General features: G+C 49.2%; 1 protein-coding gene across 4 annotated transcripts in view; it reads right to left on the bottom strand.

The window, feature by feature from the left end:
* Positions 1–18680, bottom strand: part of IL16 (interleukin 16) — a 95279-nt gene that overhangs the window by 18998 nt on the left and 57601 nt on the right. For all 4 annotated transcript variants that reach the window (XM_064480643.1, XM_064480642.1, XM_010986825.3 and 1 more), the window contains exons 5-11: positions 17624–17734; positions 13862–13976; positions 8613–8686; positions 7820–8036; positions 4806–4923; positions 3091–3223; positions 1076–1163 (exon numbers count right to left, since the gene is read on the bottom strand). In XM_064480643.1, the coding sequence (XP_064336713.1) occupies positions 1076–1163; positions 3091–3223; positions 4806–4923; positions 7820–8036; positions 8613–8686; positions 13862–13976; positions 17624–17734 (856 nt within the window). The remainder of the gene's footprint in view (positions 1–1075; positions 1164–3090; positions 3224–4805; positions 4924–7819; positions 8037–8612; positions 8687–13861; positions 13977–17623; positions 17735–18680) is intronic.

The following is an 18680-nucleotide window of genomic DNA, read 5'->3' on the forward strand; positions in this document are numbered from 1 at the left end:
CAAAGTAAAATGTGCAACATAAAAAGAATTGCTCAAACTCCAGCTCATTCTGCGAGGCCAGGAGAGCCCGGGGGCTCCATGAGGGAGCACCTTGGACCTCAGGAGAGAACCAAAGCCAGCCGAGCTCAGAATTCAAATCCTCTTTAAAACAATGTTTTCTTTTGCTTTTTCCTGATCATAAAATAATGCATCTTTGTTAGAGAAAAGTCAGCCACAAGAAAGAAATAAAAGTAAAAATTCACCTGCAGCCTATCAGCCAGAGATAACCTTTGCCAAAAAAATTTTCCACTGGGTTCTTTTCTTGAGCCTATATGCATGTTAAGTGGGTGCAAATGGCAGAACATCACTGAAATACAATGTTGTGTCCTGTCCTTTTCTCTGAACATTTTCCACGCCATTTAACCTCCTTGTCAATATCAGTGCTAATGGTTGCACGTTGTTCTATCGTGTGGACGTTCCACGAAGACCTGGCCAACGCCTAACAGCCGTGCATGGAAGTCAGCCAGTCCAGGTCCCATCCCAGACCCTCTGTGCACGAAGTGGAGTGATTTGGGGGTAAGGAAGCCCTCAGGGCCCCCCTTTTTCCTAAAAAATATGCATTAAAATTATATGTGAAGGTTCAGGGAAATGATGCATTAATTAGCCCATTGTCTGACATCATAAGAACTGAATGTATGTTAGAAATTCTATTAACAGATATCATTATTTCTAAAGATTCTATTATTTGGGGCTAGGGGTTGAAATCTCAAATGCCTACAGGGACAACTGTGAGACTGGCAACGTGGTAGAAGATAATGGGGAAGGGTGGAGACCACAAAGAACTAGAGAGAGTTGCTCATTTAAAGCAATTCAGATTCAGACCATTTTAGAATCTTGTGCCTCCCAAACAAACAAACAAAAAAAAAAATGAGCCAAATGTAGCTGGTGGACTCCTAGCTTTTGCCCCTGGTCAACAAAGCACGCTCATTTGTGATGACCATTACGTATTCCTGGGGTAGAGGGTGAATTAATGGCTAAACTCAAAGATTTCTAAGAAGACAAAGATACTGCAAATGAAAGTCCACTATCTCCTTACCTTCCAGACTCCACTGGTGCCTCTCCTTTCCAAACTTGATGTTCTCCACAGCCTGGGCCACAGCTTCTTTGAGTTGCTGCTCAGAGACCTAGAGAATATCATCACCTCCTCAAGTAAACCGTGGAGACTCCTGCGGGAGGACCAGAGTCCTGCACCAGCTCCCAGGCTGGGCCCCTGCATTCTGCCTTCTTTCCTTCAACACCCACTCTGCAAATCGCTGACAAATTTAATTTCCAAAAATAGCCGGCATCAATGGTTCCCTAGCATCTTCTAGGTCAAGTCCCTACTCTGTCAGTAAAGGGGTTTCTGACTCTCCAACCTTCTCTCCACTACTTGCTGCAAAACTCCAGGTAAAGTTACCACTTCAGAGTTTACCTCTAGGAGCTATTCCATTCTTGGCAATGATGTCATGACATCATCATCATTGTCATTACCACCACCACCATGGACAGCAACATCACAACCATAACCATCACCACTTTATTGTCATAGGTAACTAATCACCTGAGAGTAACAGTTAAGAGTGTGAGTCTTGGAGCCAAACAGACTTGTGTTCAAGTCCCAGTTCCCCAGTTCCTAGTTGCATACACTTGGACAAGTTGCTTAACCTTCTAAACCTCAATTTCTTTTTTCTGTAAAACAGTAACAATCATAGGACCTACTTCACAGTAAGAACAGAAGGTTTAAAAAAATGAATTGTTTGACACCAAAAGCACAGGCAACAAAAGAAAAAAAACAGATCAACTGGACAGCATCAAAATGAAAATATTCTGTGTCTCGATCAACGAAAGAGACAACAGAGTGAAAAGGCAATTCAAGGAATGGGAGAAAACATTTGCAAATCAGACTCTTATAATGCAACAACAAAAACAAACCATCCAATTAAAAAATGGGCAAAGGACTCAAACAGACATTTCTCCAAAGAAGATATATAAATGGGCAAAAGCACATGAAAAGATGCTCAACATAACTAATCATTAGGGTGATGCAAATCAAAACCACAATGAGATATCACTTCACACCCATTAGGATGGCTACTATCAAAATAACCTCAGAAAATTACAAGTATTGATAAGGATGCGGAGAAACTGAAACATTTCTGCACTGCTGGTGGGAATGTAAAATGGTGCAGTCACTACTGAAAACAGTATAACAATTGCTCAAAAAATTAAAAATGGAATTACCATATGATCCAGTAATTCTACTTCTGTGTATATAAAAGAATGGAAAGCAGGAACAGATGTTTGAACACCCACGTTCATAGCAGCATTATTCACAGTAGCCAAAAGGTGGAAGCAATTCAAGTGTCCATCAACAAATGAATGGATAAACAAAATATGTTATACATATACAATGGAATCTTACTCAGCCTTAAGAAAGAAGGAAATTCTAGCACACGCTACAACATGGATGAGCCTTAAGGACATTATGCTAAGTGAAATAACTCAGCCACAAAAGGACAAATACTGTATCTACATGAGGTATGCAGAGTAGTGGGGGAAACTAACTTCTGATATTTCTTGCTTTATGTAACCTTCCCTTCTGTAACCCCTGTATTCTCCTAGTCATTACCAGTCTGGATTGCAATTATTTCTATGTCAGTCTCCTATCAAGAGCGTAAGCTTCTGGAGGACAGGACTGTGTGCTAGGAGCTCACTTCTCCCTGTATGCTCCATGCCCAGCTCCAGACAGCCACATAATGGGGACCCACTGGAAGCATGGATGAGTTAACCTCTTCTATCTGCTAGTAGGAGCTCTGGGTCCCTATTTTCCTGTCCAAGAGCTTGTAGTCCAGCTGCAAGCACTTCCCTAAGCTAATGCCCATCACCTCCTCATCTAGGAGTTTGTCAGAGGACCTCTGCTGCAGATGCTTGGTACTGCAGACACGTGGAGTGGCTTCTTGGAAATTCGGGTTCACTCTTGGTCAACAACGTCTCTATTTTCATAATTTCTCATTCCAATCTGAGTACTGGAATAGTGGGCCTGGGTAGAAGAGCATGTCCAGCAGGTGGTACCTGTGGGTCTGGATGTCGGCTAACAATGATGGGGACTGGACCCGGACTGCAGTGACTCAGGATCGCATAGACTTCATTGAGTGTCATGCAGTGCACTGGGGAATCGTTGATCTCCACAATCTCATCACCACACCTGCAAAGGCATCAGCAGGAAGCCATCAGCAAGCTCCTCAGTGTGGCATGTTCACGGCTGCCTCCCTAAGGTCCCACCCCTTCCTGGGCTGTGTAATCAGACCTAAAATTCACCGCAACAAGTAGATCTCCTCAGCCAGCTTCCTGACTGACTTAGCACACAGCCAACCAAGCAGCACATCGCACACCCCTCTGCTGCCAAAATGGGGACGCAGACCCAGAGTGGGGCAACGGTCACAAAAGTTGGTCACTTTTTTCTGCTCTTTTCTGTTTAACTCAGCTCAGTCAAGATTTGGGGCATAGTTTAAGCCATTTAATGGATTAACCAATTAGCTACAATTGAACCAGTCATGTCCTCTCCTGGGTCCTCAGCGTCCCCATGGGTAGGGTGGCAAAGTGGAAGGGTGGGCGGGACGGGCTGAAAGGTAAAGAAATCACTGGGCAAGGGAGCAGTTGAGGTTCTTGCAAAGAAAAAAGAAAGAAGGAGGGAAGGCGATGGGGTTGATTCTTGTTGTAAGATAGGAAATGGGTTATCGGCAACCCAAACAGAAAAAAATATGTGTGTGTATATACATATGGTAAAAAGATAAGATTGCATCGACACATAGAGGATTTGTACAATCTAGTCCCCTTGTTTGACTAAGGCAATCATTCCGACTCTGTGATCCTGTCCCAGGTAATAACAGCACAACAACTCGGCAAATCAGCTGTCACCCTCCTGCCTACGACAGCAGCAAACCCATCTCTAATCCAGAAGCTCCTTCAAGATACCATCCTAAGCAGGGCTTGTATATACTGTAGTTATAGGAAAACCTTTTAAAATATGGCTAAACTCTCCTGGTTTAGTAAAACCTAAACCCAGTAGAGAAGACATACTTGAAGATACACTATGTGAGAGAAACACAGAGATATACAGCGTATGTCAGATGCTATGTGAGAGAAGACACACCATATATAAATGCTGGAGTGAGAATAAAGGATTGTAATAAGTTAAACTGGAATGAAATGTTATTGCCAAATCCAGATCACTTATTGGAAATAAAATTTAGACTTTCACTTCTCTTAGAAGTTATTCACAAAAAGATATACGTTGAATGCCTAAAAGTACTTTGTTTATGCCACCAAGAAACTGAGTTGATATCACTGATCTGCTTAGCAAGCTTCTTTTTCCCTACATACCACGCGGGTAAATCTCACCCAAGCTCCTATTTATGTTACTATACAGTCTGTTAGTTAACGACTGAATTAAAGTGTGTTCATTTCATGTTTTCCGTTTCAGACTGATATTCTCTGAGACAATGCCTCTTACACTGCAGTGACCATACATATCCCCAGGGATCTAGTTAAAAGCAGATTCTGATTCAGTGGGTCAGGGGAGGGCCCTGAGATTCTGCATTTCTAAGGAACTCCCAAGTGATTGCAATGCCACTGGTCCAGGAACCACACTTAGAGGAACAAGGCTGTGAGCCGTGCCTGGATCATTCTAAATGTCTCAGCTCCAAATCAGTCTCCTGACACTCTAAGGGATTCCTTCCCTCTGTTGTAAATCAGGGGTTTTTTCAAAAACAGAAATCAGAACATACCGGAGCCGTCCATCCAGATGCGCCACAGATCCTGGAGAGAGGGTATGAACGAAGATGCCGGAGATGCACTGGAAATAGGGGACGCTGCACAGGCCGATCCCCAGCCCAACGCCAGCCTCTGGAAGGCAGAACGGGATGCGGTGGGGGGACTTGTGACTGAGCTTTCCCACGTGTGCACTAGTCTACACGATGCCCAAACACGGTCCTGGGTTAGTGGGTGCCCCCTATTTACTAAGACATTCTTTCCACCCATGTTGATGGAGCATCCACGTGAGTAGCAGGCTTTCCTAGTCTAGGGTCAGTAACGGTGGCCCAGGCAGATAAGGATGCTAAGGTCAAGTAGGGAAAGAAAAGGAAGGAAGGGAGGGAGAGATGGAGGGACTGAGGGAAGGAAGATATCAGGAGTGGTAAGTATGATGCAGAGAATTAATGGGGAATGCACTAGAACACAACAGGATGGCCACTTCAGAGCCCAGAGTGGACAGTATTTAAGCTAAAATACAACACAAAGAAACCAGGGATGTGGTGATGGGGGCAGTTCATTCCCAAAAGAGGAAAGAGCCAATGCAAAGGCTCAAGGTAAGAAGAAGCATGTATGTTGTGCGGGACGGAAAAGGAGGCCAGTGTGGCAAGAATGTAGCCAGTCATGGGGACAGTAGTACGAGATGATTTAGGAGAAGGAGGCAAGGGTCAGCTTAAACGGGACCTTGTCAACAAGGATGTATCGGTGAAAGGATGCTATTCTGTACTGAGAAGGGATGCCATCAGAGTGCTGAACAGGAAATGACAATGATCCAACCTCTATTTTTACAAATAGGGCTGGCTTCTGGGAAAAGAACTACAAGGGGTCAAAAATGGAAACACAGATGGGGTAGGAGGGTGCAGCTCAGTGATAGAATGTGTGCTTGGTGTGTATGAGGCCCTGGGTTCAATCCCCAGTGCCTCCGTTAAGGAAAAAACAAAAATAAAATATAAACACAAGGCATCTTTAAATAAACAAATAAACACAAGGCATCTTTAAAAAATGGGAACAAGGAGAAAAGTTAAGAGGCAATTTTTGACCCAGCAGGTGGCTTCAACTTTACCACTAGTGAAGACGCAGAGATGGATATACATGGAATGTACCTGGAAGACAGACTTGCTAGTGGACTAACTATGGAGATTTCATTGATAAAAATTAAGATAACTTGGAGTTTGGTTTTTTTTTTTTTTTTTTTTTTTTTTGGCTTTAAGGACTCAGAGACTTTTTGGCTGGAGTAACTGGGTGGATGACAGTGTGATTTACCAAAACAGGAAGACTGTGGAGGACCAGAATCATGAAGATGGTGACGAGATGTCTGGTTTTGCCCATGTCACTCTTGAGATGCCTATGAAATATCCAAGCGGACATGTAGAGTAGATAGTTGGGTAGATGAATCTGGAACCCAGCAGGGAAGGCAGGGCAGAAGCTTACAGTTTGAAAGTATCAGCATGGAAGTAGTGTTAGGGTCATGGGCTGAATGGGTCCCCCAGAGTGTGTGGGAGAGGTGGGGTCTGGGGTTTGCTAGCATTGAAAGGACAGGAGAATGAGGGGCAGCCAGGAGGAAGGACCAGATGGCATGGCCTGGGAATAGGACAAAGACCTTCTTATGGTTTGCATCTGGCGATGACGATTTACGGAGCACATTCAGGAAGTTCATGAATGTTTTCGCCTTCCGATACTGGTCCTGCCAGCAGTCCCATGCGGGTTGCCAGGGCAACTGTTAGCAACCCTATTTGACAGACGCATAATTTGGGTTGTGACGTGGCCCACAAACAAAGGTCAGAGCCGTTTCCAGAGCCCAGGTTTCCTGATCAGAGTGAGAGTTCTTCAGCCTAGTGGGCATCAGAATTGTCACAGGAACTTATATAAATTGGAGATTCGCGGGCCTCACCCCTAACACTGCGGAAGCACGATTTCTGGGGGTAGAGATTAAGACGCTGTGTTACACACGGCAATCAAACAAAAACCCTGCCTAACGTATTTCTGATGCCGCTGATGAGAGGAAACACCACCCGAGACCAGGGCTCTGCCCAGTGGCCCACGGAGCCCAGTAAGGAGAGGAAGAGCCGTGATTCAGCCCCTCCGCCCCGTGCCTGCTCAGGGGACTCACGGAGGGAGCCCTAGGTACAGCTGGTGGCAGGTGCCAGCACACACCTGGAGGGGCCTGGTACTTGTGCCAAGCACCATGCCAGGCTTCTGGAGGCACGGGGATGTCTAACCCTCAGGTTGCCTGCAGTCCAGCAGGGAGCCAAGAAATGCAGGAGACAAAGCTCCACGCAAGGAATTAATTATACACCCTCTTCATTCACTTCTACGACGTATCTCAAATCCCTCCACCCCTCTCCACCTCCACCTCTCCATCCTCTCTGACCCAGTGGCTGCAACTGGTTCCCAAGCCTCCCGTTTTGTCACACGTAGGCCATTCCCTAAAGGGAAAGCTAGGAGGGATTTTTTTAAAGCATATGCTGATCGTGTCACTCCCCTTCTTAGGAATCCTTAAAGGGCTTCCAACTGCGATTAGAAGAGAACTGCGCTGTAAAGTCCCACCTGGTCTGTCCCTCTGCCTCCGCCAAGTGCTCCAACATCACTTCCCACCCTGCCCACCTCACTGCAGCCACACCCGCCTTCCCTGCGCCCCCAGAATCTGTTCTGGCCCCTCCGCGGGAGCCCAGCCACGTGCTAGCTGCCTCTTCCTCCTCCAGGACACGGCAGAGAGGGCCTGCCGGGCCACCTGCAGCCCCCGGGGCTGGCGAAGGGACTGGATGTCGATCCCAGATGTCTGAGCTTGAGAGAACCTCGATCCTCCGCCGCCGCAAGTAAGGAAAAGAGTCCCAGAGGGGACGTCATGACCTGCTCAAGATCTCCCAGCAGATTAGATGTAGAGCTATAACTGTGTGTGTGTGTGTGTGTGTGTGTGCGTGTGTGTGTGTGTGGCCCGGTCAGAGGGTGGGGGAGGCTGGGGGGAGGTCCCCCCGGGAGGCAGCGCCCCTACCTTTCTGCAGAGACACCTCTACCATGACTCTGTAGCTGGGCTTGGCGGTGCCGGCCGCAGCTTCCGGGCTGTCCAGAACCAAGGGGCCGCAGTCCTTGGTGACACACGTGCTGGAGCTCAGGGAGCGGCACAGCGGCGGGGACAGGTGGCTGCCCAGGGACGGGGGCGCCGTCAGGCGGGTTCTCACCGTGAGGGTCAGGAGCCCCTTTTTGGCTTGCTGAAAGGAAAGAGGGGGCTACAGCCTTCTGCAGCAGCGCAGCGGGATGTGAAGAAAATTGGCCTTTGTGAATAGCAGGAGAAGACTTTAAGGAAATGCAGCCGTGTGTGTGTGTGTGTGTGTGTGTGTGTGTGTGTGTGTGTGTGTAAATGTCTGTATACACATATATAACATATATTTGCATGTATGTATACAGATATGACATCCCTTTATATGACATTGATACATGCCAGAGTCTTGAATTGAACTCAACAGAGCCTCAAAATGTCTTTTAGTGATTGTCTTAAAAACTTCAAATAGATTGTAATACAAATACCCAGAATAGTTTAAAACAGTTCTATAAACCTTAGATAGTTTGACACATCTCCCGGCAAGGGTCCTGATGACACTATTATTTTCTGAGTAAGGTCTTTTTTTTTTTAAACACTGTGCCAAGATCGGCATCAGCTGGGTGACCCTGGCAAGGATCCCATGTTTTGAATTTGTCAGTTTGAAGGAAGGGGGAGTGAATGCTGGGAGCTCGGGTCCCTTGTGAAGGCCCCAGAGTTTGGCCCTATATTGATAACAAAGGGTCACCTTGAACTTCTGCAAAGCATCCTGATGTGTGAGTCCAGCCATTGATTCACCGTTGAGTTCCAGAATTTCATCACCTATCAGGACAGGGAGAAACCGTAGCTGAGAAGAGTGTTGCCCAAACAGGGGCCCTTCTCCCTACCTTGAACTCCGGTGTCCCCCCCAGCCCCGCTTTCTGTGCCACGCACGAAGCCCTGGGAAGAACATTTTCTCACTCAGGGCTCTCCCCCAGGGAAGCAGACAGGGCTGCAGTGCTGGGCCTTCTCCGGTGTCTCTTATCTTCCGTAGAGACATGCAGGGTCCTCAGCCAGGCACACAAGGCCTGGCCTGATGGGCTCCCTGCCCATCTCTTGGCTTCACCTCTTTCCCTCCTGCCTCCATGCCCCTCCCACCACTCACTCCCCTGGACCATTTCCGGATGCGATACACCGGCCTTCCCCACCGTGGTCTACGCAGCTACACGCTTGTAGTTCCACCTTGTTTCCGTGCCACCTTCTCAACGCACAGGTACGTCTCCCACCTTCCTCACCTACCACGTCTTGATCGCTCAGTCTGCTGCCTCCGTACCTCATGGCACGAGCATCTACCTGGTGGTAACCCGTGACCTGTGACCCCTAGGCTGCCAGCTCCCCAGGACGGGGCTTTGTTATATCAGGTGCTGGATCCCCAGGGCCAATTCTGGGTGAGGCCTCCCAAGTGCTCAGTAAATGTGGCTTGCATGTCATGTTTCCAGACTGCAATGTGGGCCCCATTTTGCGGAAGAAGAAAGTGAGCTCAGGGAAGTCCAGTCATTTGGCAAAAAGAGTTAGAGCGTGGGTCTTTTTACTCCAAGTCTTATCTTCACAACACTACACACCTAATAGAATAATTTTCTTCTGAATCCAGAAATCCATTCTTCTGTGGAGGGAAAACCACCTTCTCCCTTTCATTCGATCCATTCAGTACACAAGCCAGGAGCCCCTCCTCTGTATTCCACGCTGTGTGGGAGGTTCTGGGGCCAGCGTCATTTTTGCCCCGGGTTTCTGGTCTCATTGTTGATGGCGAATCCGCTGCCACCTCATTATGGTCCCATTGAAGAGACTCCATCTTTTTTCTCAGGCTGTTTTTAATACATTTTTTCCTTTGTCTCTGATAGTCTGAAGTTTCACTCTGAAGCGTCAGGGTGCTTCCTCGTACTGAAGTTCACGCCTTAAGATAACTCTGGAAAATTCTTAGCCACGACCTCATTGATATGGCTTCCTCTCCTTCACTCTCTTCTTTCTTTCTAGTTCTTATTCGATTATTTCGGACCTTCTCAACCTAGTCTCCATGTTTCTCCAGGACTCATCTTTTGCTTCTCTAGTGCCCTGTGTGGCCCTGCTGGATAATTTCCAGTTCACAGATTCTCCTGACACCTGCATTTAGTCTGCTGTTTAACCCATCCGTTGAGGTTTTGTATTTTTTTTTCAATTTCAATGACTTTGCTTTTTTTTTAATTTCTAAAAGGTACTTTCAAATCCATCTATTTTTTCATTGTGTCTTATTCTTTCCTTGTTGTTTTTATATTCCTTCTTGTATCTTTTAAAAGATCTTATACATTGAGAAATGATCACAGTAAGTCTAGTTAATCTTAGTCACCACACATAGTTACAAGTTTTTTTTCTTGTGATGAGAACTCTTAAGATCTACTCTCTTAGCAACTTTCGAACATAACAATACAGTATTATTAACTGTAGTTACCATGCTAACATTATACCCCCACGACATATATTTTATATCTGGAGGTTTAAACCTTTTGACCTCCTTCACCTATGTTGCTCGCCCCTGCCCCCTGCCTCTCGCAACCACCAATCTGTTCTCTGTTATCTATGAGATGCAGGGGCGGGCGGGGGGCATGTTTTAAATTCCACATATAAGTGAGATCATGTAGTATTTGTTTTTCTCTGTCTGACTTATCTCACTTAGCATAATGCCCTCAGGGTCCATCCATGCTGTTCTAAATGGCAGGGTTTCATTCCTCCTTATGGCTGAACAACTGTAATCTTTATTTTCAACTCATTTTCTAGGGGAGCTTGTTTTTCTGTAGAATTCCCATACCCCTCAGGTTGCTGCCGAACAATTTTTCCTTCATTTCCAATGGGCATCCAGGGTTGTCACTGGCTCAGAACTAGTTTTAACAGTAGCTCCTCAGCCTGGGAAGTCCTGAGCTCCCTTCTCGTAAAGGTGGTGTCTTTTCTCCAGCCAAGAGCCACGGACAAAGTGAAGTTTCCTCCTTGCTTCTCTTGGCCTGCTGGCCTTTCCCGACAGCAGCTCTGCAGCATGAGGGCTCTCTGCAGGTTCTCAGAGGTGGCCAGGGGCCAAGGCCACCTCTCCTGCCCCTGTGTGGGCATTCGAATCCCGGCCCCTGGGCCATAGGCCCTGTGAGCAGCTCCAGGTGCTACTGTATCCTCACCTCCTGAGAATGTCACACTTAGAGTTACAGTTGTTTCTTTCCTAGAAGCTGGGCATTTCCATGTCTTTCTTTTCAGTTCAGATATGCCATTTTATCCAACATGTCTGTGTTGACAATAAAGGGGTGAGAAAAATATTCCCATCAGCTTAATCTAATGTTCAGTTGCTAAAACTAGAGGAGAGAAATGAAAGGATCAGTCCTTTTCCTCACATGTTTCAAAGTTGAGGAGTAAAAACGGACAAATTAAAAACTCATCAAAGTACAGCTAAATGCTGGAGGAAGCCTCTACCCAGAACACACGTGAGAAACACCCGTTCTTAATCACACAAGAGGCTGCACTTTCAGTCTTCAAGTTAGGAGAACGTCCAGCCCAGCGGGGCCACGGGAGCCCAACTCCAGGCTCTGGGAGAGTCTTTATCCTTCCTTAGCCATATCTGGTGGAAGCTGACCAGCCTTGGTTTTTCCAAATAAATCTTACACAATCACTTTTTTTTTGGAAGGGGCATACAAATGAAAAATTATCAGCTTTGATCTGGACACCAAATTTTTGTTGCAACTGATATATTCCTCGTGAACTCAAGGACGGATTCTAAAACTTCACTTTGGAAAGAAGTTACAAAAGGCAATTTGGTCAATTATTCGAGGCTAGAATCAAGGATTGCAAAATAGCTGAGTGTCTTTTCACTGACTTTTTACGACGGCTATTAACTAAGCGAAACAAACATCCAGAAAAAAAAAAAAAAGAAGGAAGCTTGGCTTGGGCAGGCTTCTCTCTGCTTGCCACTTCAACTCCTCCTCCACCTTTTATTAAAACAGAGAAATACAGGAGATAATAAAGCAGACAGGGACACAGTCTCAAGGCTCTGATCCCCCTTTCCTTCCTTCCTCTCAATGGCTCCACTGCGAGCCTCTGGATTTAGCTATTCCCGGCAAGCCGTGCCTCAGCCCCCTTCTCTCTCCTCTCTTCCCTGCCTCCTTCATCCACTCTATAACTTCAGCTATAACCCTAAAATCTACATTTAACCCTTGCTCCCTTCCCGAGCTGGGACCCAAATTTTCATTCACCTGCTGGACAGCTCCACCTAGTGGTCACCTGGATACCTCACTCCACTCCGCTGTAAAAACCTTAATAGTCTCGTTGGCCTTCCTTTTCCTCCTCTTCCTCCACCTACTGTTTTATGTAATTCATCTTTCTCTAGTTTACTGAGAACAGAAACCTTCACGAGTTCTCTGACCCACCCATCAGGTGCCACTTTCAGAGGCTGCTGCTCCTCCCATTGGCACTTTCTCCTCCCGGGGTTCTTATCTCAGGGCAGACACTTAAGAGCTGGGGCCTGGCTCTCACAGCCGCCTCTGAACTGGTTTCACTGCTTCTGGTGTCTTGCCAGCCCACTTCATCTCACACTCAGCTTCCTGAATCATCTAAAAACCCCGGTCGTAGCTGGTCCCTCCCAAATTATAAAAACCTTCGAACGCTCCCCACTGCCCATACAATAAAATCCATATGCATAATCCTGCATAATGTTAGAGTTGGCAAACTTCTTCTATAAAGCGCCAGAGAGTAAATATTTTAAGCTTTGCGGGCCATCTGCTCTTGGTTGAGACTACTCAGCACCGCACCAAAGCAGCTGGAGACCAGCGGTGAACGAGTGAGCGTGGCTGGGTCCCAGCAGAGCTTTTCTGCGGAGGCGGAAATTTGAATTTAATTTCCACAAAGGAGTCAAACATTCTTTTGACTGTTTCCAGCCATTTAAGAAACATAAAAACTGTCCTTCGTTCTTTATAAAAATAGCCAGTGGGCCAGACGTGGGCTTTTTTGTTTGTTTGGTTTTGGTTTTTGTTTTTGTGGTTTGCCAACCCTGCCCTAAACAAGTCAGGTTATTAAAGGTAGGCAGGCTCCCAGTGTAGTTTACAGAAAATGGCTGGACAGAAAAGAGTAAGAAAGCCGTGAAATCACTCCTCTTCAAAGATCTGTGTGTGTGTGTGTGTGTGTGTGTGTGTGTGTCTGTGTGTGTGTGTCCCAGGGTCACACCTGCAGTGTCTTCCCTCTGCTCTTCGACTGCCTGCCCCCCAATTCTGCCTCCTGGTTAGAACCCAGAGGTCTCCACAGGCCAGTCCTATTGCCCGATAACCCACATGTGACTGTAGGGTGGAACTGGGGGCGGGGAGAAGACCCTGCCCCTCCAGAACCAGGAGGCAGCGATGGGCACTCAGGGAGGCATCTCAGCTCCCTGGGCCCCCTCCTCTCTGGACAGCCCTCCCCTGAGGATATGAAAGAGCTGAAGGGAGACAGTTGATGGGAGGAGGGTGGGCAGATGGGGAGGGACGGCAGCCCCGCGGACCATGAGCCCCACAAAAAAGGGATCCCGTCTGATCTCCTCTGTGTTCCCAGAGCCCAGAACGCAGTGGCTCACACAGAATGTTCACCCAGCTCGTTAGAGGCATTGGGGCCGGCTCCCCCATGGTCGCGGGTCAGGGAGGGCAGGGAAAATGAAGAAAGGGGATGTTGATGGATGCCAGCAACTGGGAGGGGCCTGGACGAGAAAGGAGAAGGCAGCAGTGGGAATAGGGGTGGGGGCAGACAGACGCCTCCATCTTCTGCCACAAGAGCGGGACCGAGTGTGCAAACAACCAGCCAACGAACGTGCCAGTCATGATGGGGCCATTGGTGTGACATGCCCCGGTGCCTGCAGACCCCCGAATCCATGCAAGCTGGGTTCTGAGGGCTCAAGACACATTTTTCCTTCCCAGTAGCTTCGACTGGCCAGCAATTCTGCTTTTGATTCCTCAAACGTTGCCTAGCAGAGGCCGGGAAACTCACCTTCTTGTAGCCTTCCGTCTGCGGCCGCTGCTCCCCCTGCAAAGATGGTTTTGACGTAAATTCCAATGGGCCCATAAATGCTGTCCTTTCCGCCAACAATGCTGAAGCCCAGGCCCTGGGAAAGAAGGGGAGGTCGTCAGATTTCGGAGGTTCCATGCTCCTCACTGGGCTGCTGTTTCCTAAGGCTCCTCCCCAGCCTTGAACAAGGGACTCAGGGAGGACAGAGGTGTCTTTGGTCCCAGAGATCTCAGGACCTAAGGAACGGGAAGGTGGTGACTTTCAGGCCAGACTGGGCTGGGTGGTGTCTGGAGTTTTGCATGAGTCTGAGGTTCCCCACACAGAGGGCGTCTGGATGGAGGTGGAGATGAGCGCCCTGGCTCCGCCCCTCTGACTGCTAATTCTGGGCAGATCACTTCCTGTCTCTGAGCTTCAATTCATCCCCTTGTAAAATGATGTTGATATCACCTGACTCACAGGGTTGTGTCTGAATACTGAGCGAGACACCTAGCAACCACGACTAACCCATCAACTGCAGTAATAATGAGAGCAGTGCCAGGGGAAGCGGCACCCCGTCTCCTACCACAGGCTGTTCACTCCCCTTCTGTTCCGCCCCCCATCCCGCCTCTTCCTTTGCGTGGACATCACTCCAGCCCGGCGCTCTCCCTCCTGCCCCTGCACTACCCCCGTCTCCCTCCACTAGGTCAGGAGCAGCCAGGCGGCAGCAGGGAGGAGGCCAGAGGCAGGGGACACAAGTGAAAGATGTGAGTGGGGTCTACTGACCGCAGGAAGAGAAAGGAGGGCGGGATGGCTTCGCCTGCAGACCTGCAGAGAGTTAGGAGAACCAACTGGGCGGACCCCGCGAGCAGCGAAGGAAGGGCACACAGCCTGCTCTATTTTGCTGACAACTGGGGAGCTCCCTGCTTCCCAAGAAGGCTTAGCTCGGGTGGCGATGACCTCCTGTCTAGGCTGTGAGCTCCCCGAATTCAGTGAACGCATCTTATTTGTCAGTGTCTGGCCTCTACAAGGTGCTCAAGAAACACACGTTGTGGGTGGAGGGTAGAGCGGGTGCTTATCTAGCATGCATGAGGTCCTGGTTCAATCCCCAGCACCTCCAGTGAAAAAAAGAAAAGAAAAAGCAACACATGTTGTGGAGTAAAGGCATGAAGGCCAGTTGGAGGCCGGGCCTTTGGGTCCACCTTGCAAGCATGCCAGGGAGTGGTCAGCAGTGGTCAGCAGCCTGGCCCCCGGGGAAGACCCCTCCAAGGGATGGCCACCATGTAACAGCACCACTGCTCATGGCGATTTCGCTGAGGCCAGCAGCTGCTCAGAGCTGGGTACGTGCGTCACCCCTGCACCACAGAGATGGCAGGTCGGCGTCTTCAAGGCCCCACAGGGAACCAGGGGAGCAGGGGCCAGACAGGAAAGCTGTGTGGACAAGGAGCTGTCCTGAGCTTCTGATGAAGGTGGTGGGTGTTCCAGGAGGGGAGAGACGAACGGTGTCCTGGAGTAGCACAAGGGTAGGACAAATGAGAGGACGGGGCAGCTTCTGGGCTCCTGAGCGGCCCCCGGCTTCTTTCACCAGCCCTGGTGAGGCAGGGTGGTGTCGTGGTTAAGAACAAGCTCCAGGGTCAGACAGTCTTCATTCAGCTGCTCACTAACCAGGCGCCCCTGGGCAAGTCCTGTGACTCCCCGACCCTCAGTCTCCCAGGCTATTAAAGGGCGATACTGATAGGGGTTTGTGAGGATTGAAGGAATGATCCCTGCAAGGCCCTCAGCACAAGGCCGGGCTTGGGAAGCTGGTTTTATTGTTAGATTTTGGCTCCGTCTCAAGCACTCGCGGGTCGTTCTAGCTCTGCGTCCTCCTCCTCCTCCTCCTGAACCCAACGCTGGCCTCACTCCTACTTGTCATCCCTGCCAGCGAGGAGGTCTAGGTGTGTAGGTTGTTATCAGGCGGGTGGTGGGAGGCCTGACTTATTTCCAAATCCACCCCCCCCCCCAGGCTCCCGACACCAAATAGCTGGCTGCTTTCCATCTCGGCCAGCTCAGTCTGCCCAGGGACACATGTGCCCAGAAGTCTATTTATTGAGTATACAATCTCCACACACCAAGATAACTTACACCATTTCTGATCATCTTTGCATGTTGGTGCCCTTTTCCATATTGCCCTCCTTTGAGCACTGCAGACCATCTAGAAGTCAACCACGTTAAAAATGCTTCTCCCAAAATTCAAGGCCAGGTGAGGGGAAAGCACCGTGATTTACTATCAGAAAAAGGGGCCCTCGCAGAAGAGTCAGCATTGGAGACGTCAGGCCCTTGTGATCAGAGGAACAGTCATCTCAGCACTCCTCACTTCTGTCCCCCCGTTTACCTCTGCTGAGCTCCCAGGGGACAGAAGGAATGTGTGTGTGCGTGTCTGTGAGAGAGACAGACAGAGACTGACTCCAGATGTGTGGGGGCCCTGCCTCCGGGAAGAGCATAAACAGTGCTTAGATCTTCCCTCCCAGCCCAAAGATCACACGAGGTGGGAAAAACCCTCCCCTTCCATTATTTAAGCATCCCGGTCCCTTGGGCTGGTCTGAGAACTCCGCAGCAGCCGCCCGTGTCCACCCCCGAAGTTCCTGTGCATGCAGGTCAGCTCCACGCCTGGGGCAGCACGGGCTGCAGGCAGCACAAAGGAACACTTGGGGTGTCCCACCACCACTGCTGCTTCTGTTCCCCCTTGCAAAATTTCTCCATTGTGGGGCAGAAATCAGTCCGAATGTGTGAATTTTGGAGAGACACATGGACTGAATGTTTGTGTCCCCCCCGAAATGAATATTTGAGGGGGAGACTTCAGGAGGGGACTAGATCATAAAGATGGAGCCCTCATGAAGGGGGGAGGGGGCAAGAGAGGGGTAGGAGATTACAAGGCACAAACTAGTATGTATAAAATAAATAAGCTAAGAGGGCACATGGTGCAGCACAGGAAACGTAGCAAATATTTTATAATAACTATAAATAGAACATAACCTTTAAAAACTGTGGATCACTGTGTTGTACAACTGGAACTTACATAATTGTATATCAACAATACCTTCAATAAAAAACAAATAAAATAAGACAAAACGAAAGCAAAAAGAAAAGAAATGCTCATTTGTTTACATATGCACTTGCTTGGTTTACAAAATATGTTTACTCTAGAGAAAAATGCTACCTTGGTCAAAAAAAAAAAGGGAATGAGCCCTCATGAATAGGATTCTGCCTTTGTAACAGATCCCAGAGAGCTCCCCTGCCCCTTCCGCCATGGGAGGACACAGAGAAGGAGGCACCTGTAAATCAGGGAAGGGGTCCTCAACGTACGTGGAATCTGCCGGCCCTGAAAACTTGGAGCAGCTTGGCTCCCGGGAAGAACCCTCCAGGTGACAGCAGGGGTTCTCCAACCTCCAGAACCAGGAGAAATAAATGTCTGTTGTTCAAGCCTCACCGTCTATTGGTACTTTTGTTATGACAGCCTGAACTAAGACACTATGCAGATGATGTGAATTTAATCATCAGGTGAAAACATCATGCCCGGAACAAACTGGGGAGCACTTATCCTAGCATGACCTGCACAGCGCGGAGCAAGCCCACTCGTCGCCCTCTGTGTCCCCACCAGGCAAACTGACACTCATATACTGAGCTGGAATCACCATGTCCCTGTCCATCCTTCCTTCCCTTGACACGACAGCTCCTCAGGAACCAATGCCGAGCCAGTCATTTCTGCTGGCAGCTGTCCTGGCTCACCTTGGCCTGGCCCTTCATCAGCACGATGTTGGAGATGACGGACGCCTGGAGGCCCCCAGACGGCTGCACGAGCTGAGCTGTGCTGAGCGACCGCGTTGGCCTCGATGTGCCCTGCAACGAGGGACCGGTGGGGGAGAGGATGGGTCAGCAGGACGGCAGCACCCACTGCACAAGGAAGGGGAGACCCAGCCAAGGGGAGGATCCAAATCCCCTCTCTCTGAGGGCCACAGCGTCATGGCTGGAGTGTGGGTAATGGGGGGGGGGGCATCTGGTGGAGAGGGGCTGTTTCTGATGGTCCCAGGTGCCAGCTTGCTGAACCCAGTCTCCCTGCAGACCAGTAATCAGAGGCTCACTAAGGCTTGTCAAGGGAGTGGATCCCGGGTCATGTCACAGACCATGCTGCCCCAGGACAGTGAGTCCCACTACCAGAGTCCCAAGCAAAGGCTGGGAGGCCAGCTGTCGAGAATGCCCTCAAAAGGATTCAAGACACGTTCACTGAGCCCCCATTTTGTGCCAGGCACAGGGCGGTGGATAGAGGGGCAGGAACCCAAAGACGTGAAAACTCAGAACACAGATTCTGGGGGAGGCAGCCAGGTGGCTCAGCGCTCACAGAGAAGTAAAGTGTGCCTGAGACACATCTGGCGCACAGGACGCAGCCCCGGGGAGGGAAGACAGCGCTTGCTGGTGACATCTTAGACCTGGGAGCCCCACTGCCTGGGTTGTCTCCTGGCTCTGCCAACGATCAGCTGGCAGAGTGACTCAGCCCCTCTGTGCATCTGTAAAGTCACCTGTCACTTCGGAAGTCACATCTTTTTCTATCACTGGAACAACTATGCTTCCCATTTCTGAACGAAAAGCGTAACAGCTCAAGGAAGGGGAGGGAGGAGAGAAACGAGGTTTTCAAGCATCTGTGCTGTACCGCGTGGGGAGACTCAAACATCATGTGACTGCGGAGCCTGCCCTGGGAGGGCCCAGAGTCTGCAGGGGAGACAGATGCCGACATAAGTCGTGACACCAACGAGGCGCGCTGGGTGGGCCTGTGAGAGGGGAACAGACA

This window comes from Camelus dromedarius, chromosome 29 (assembly GCF_036321535.1).
Source record: "Camelus dromedarius isolate mCamDro1 chromosome 29, mCamDro1.pat, whole genome shotgun sequence".
Taxonomy (NCBI): domain Eukaryota; kingdom Metazoa; phylum Chordata; class Mammalia; order Artiodactyla; family Camelidae; genus Camelus; species Camelus dromedarius.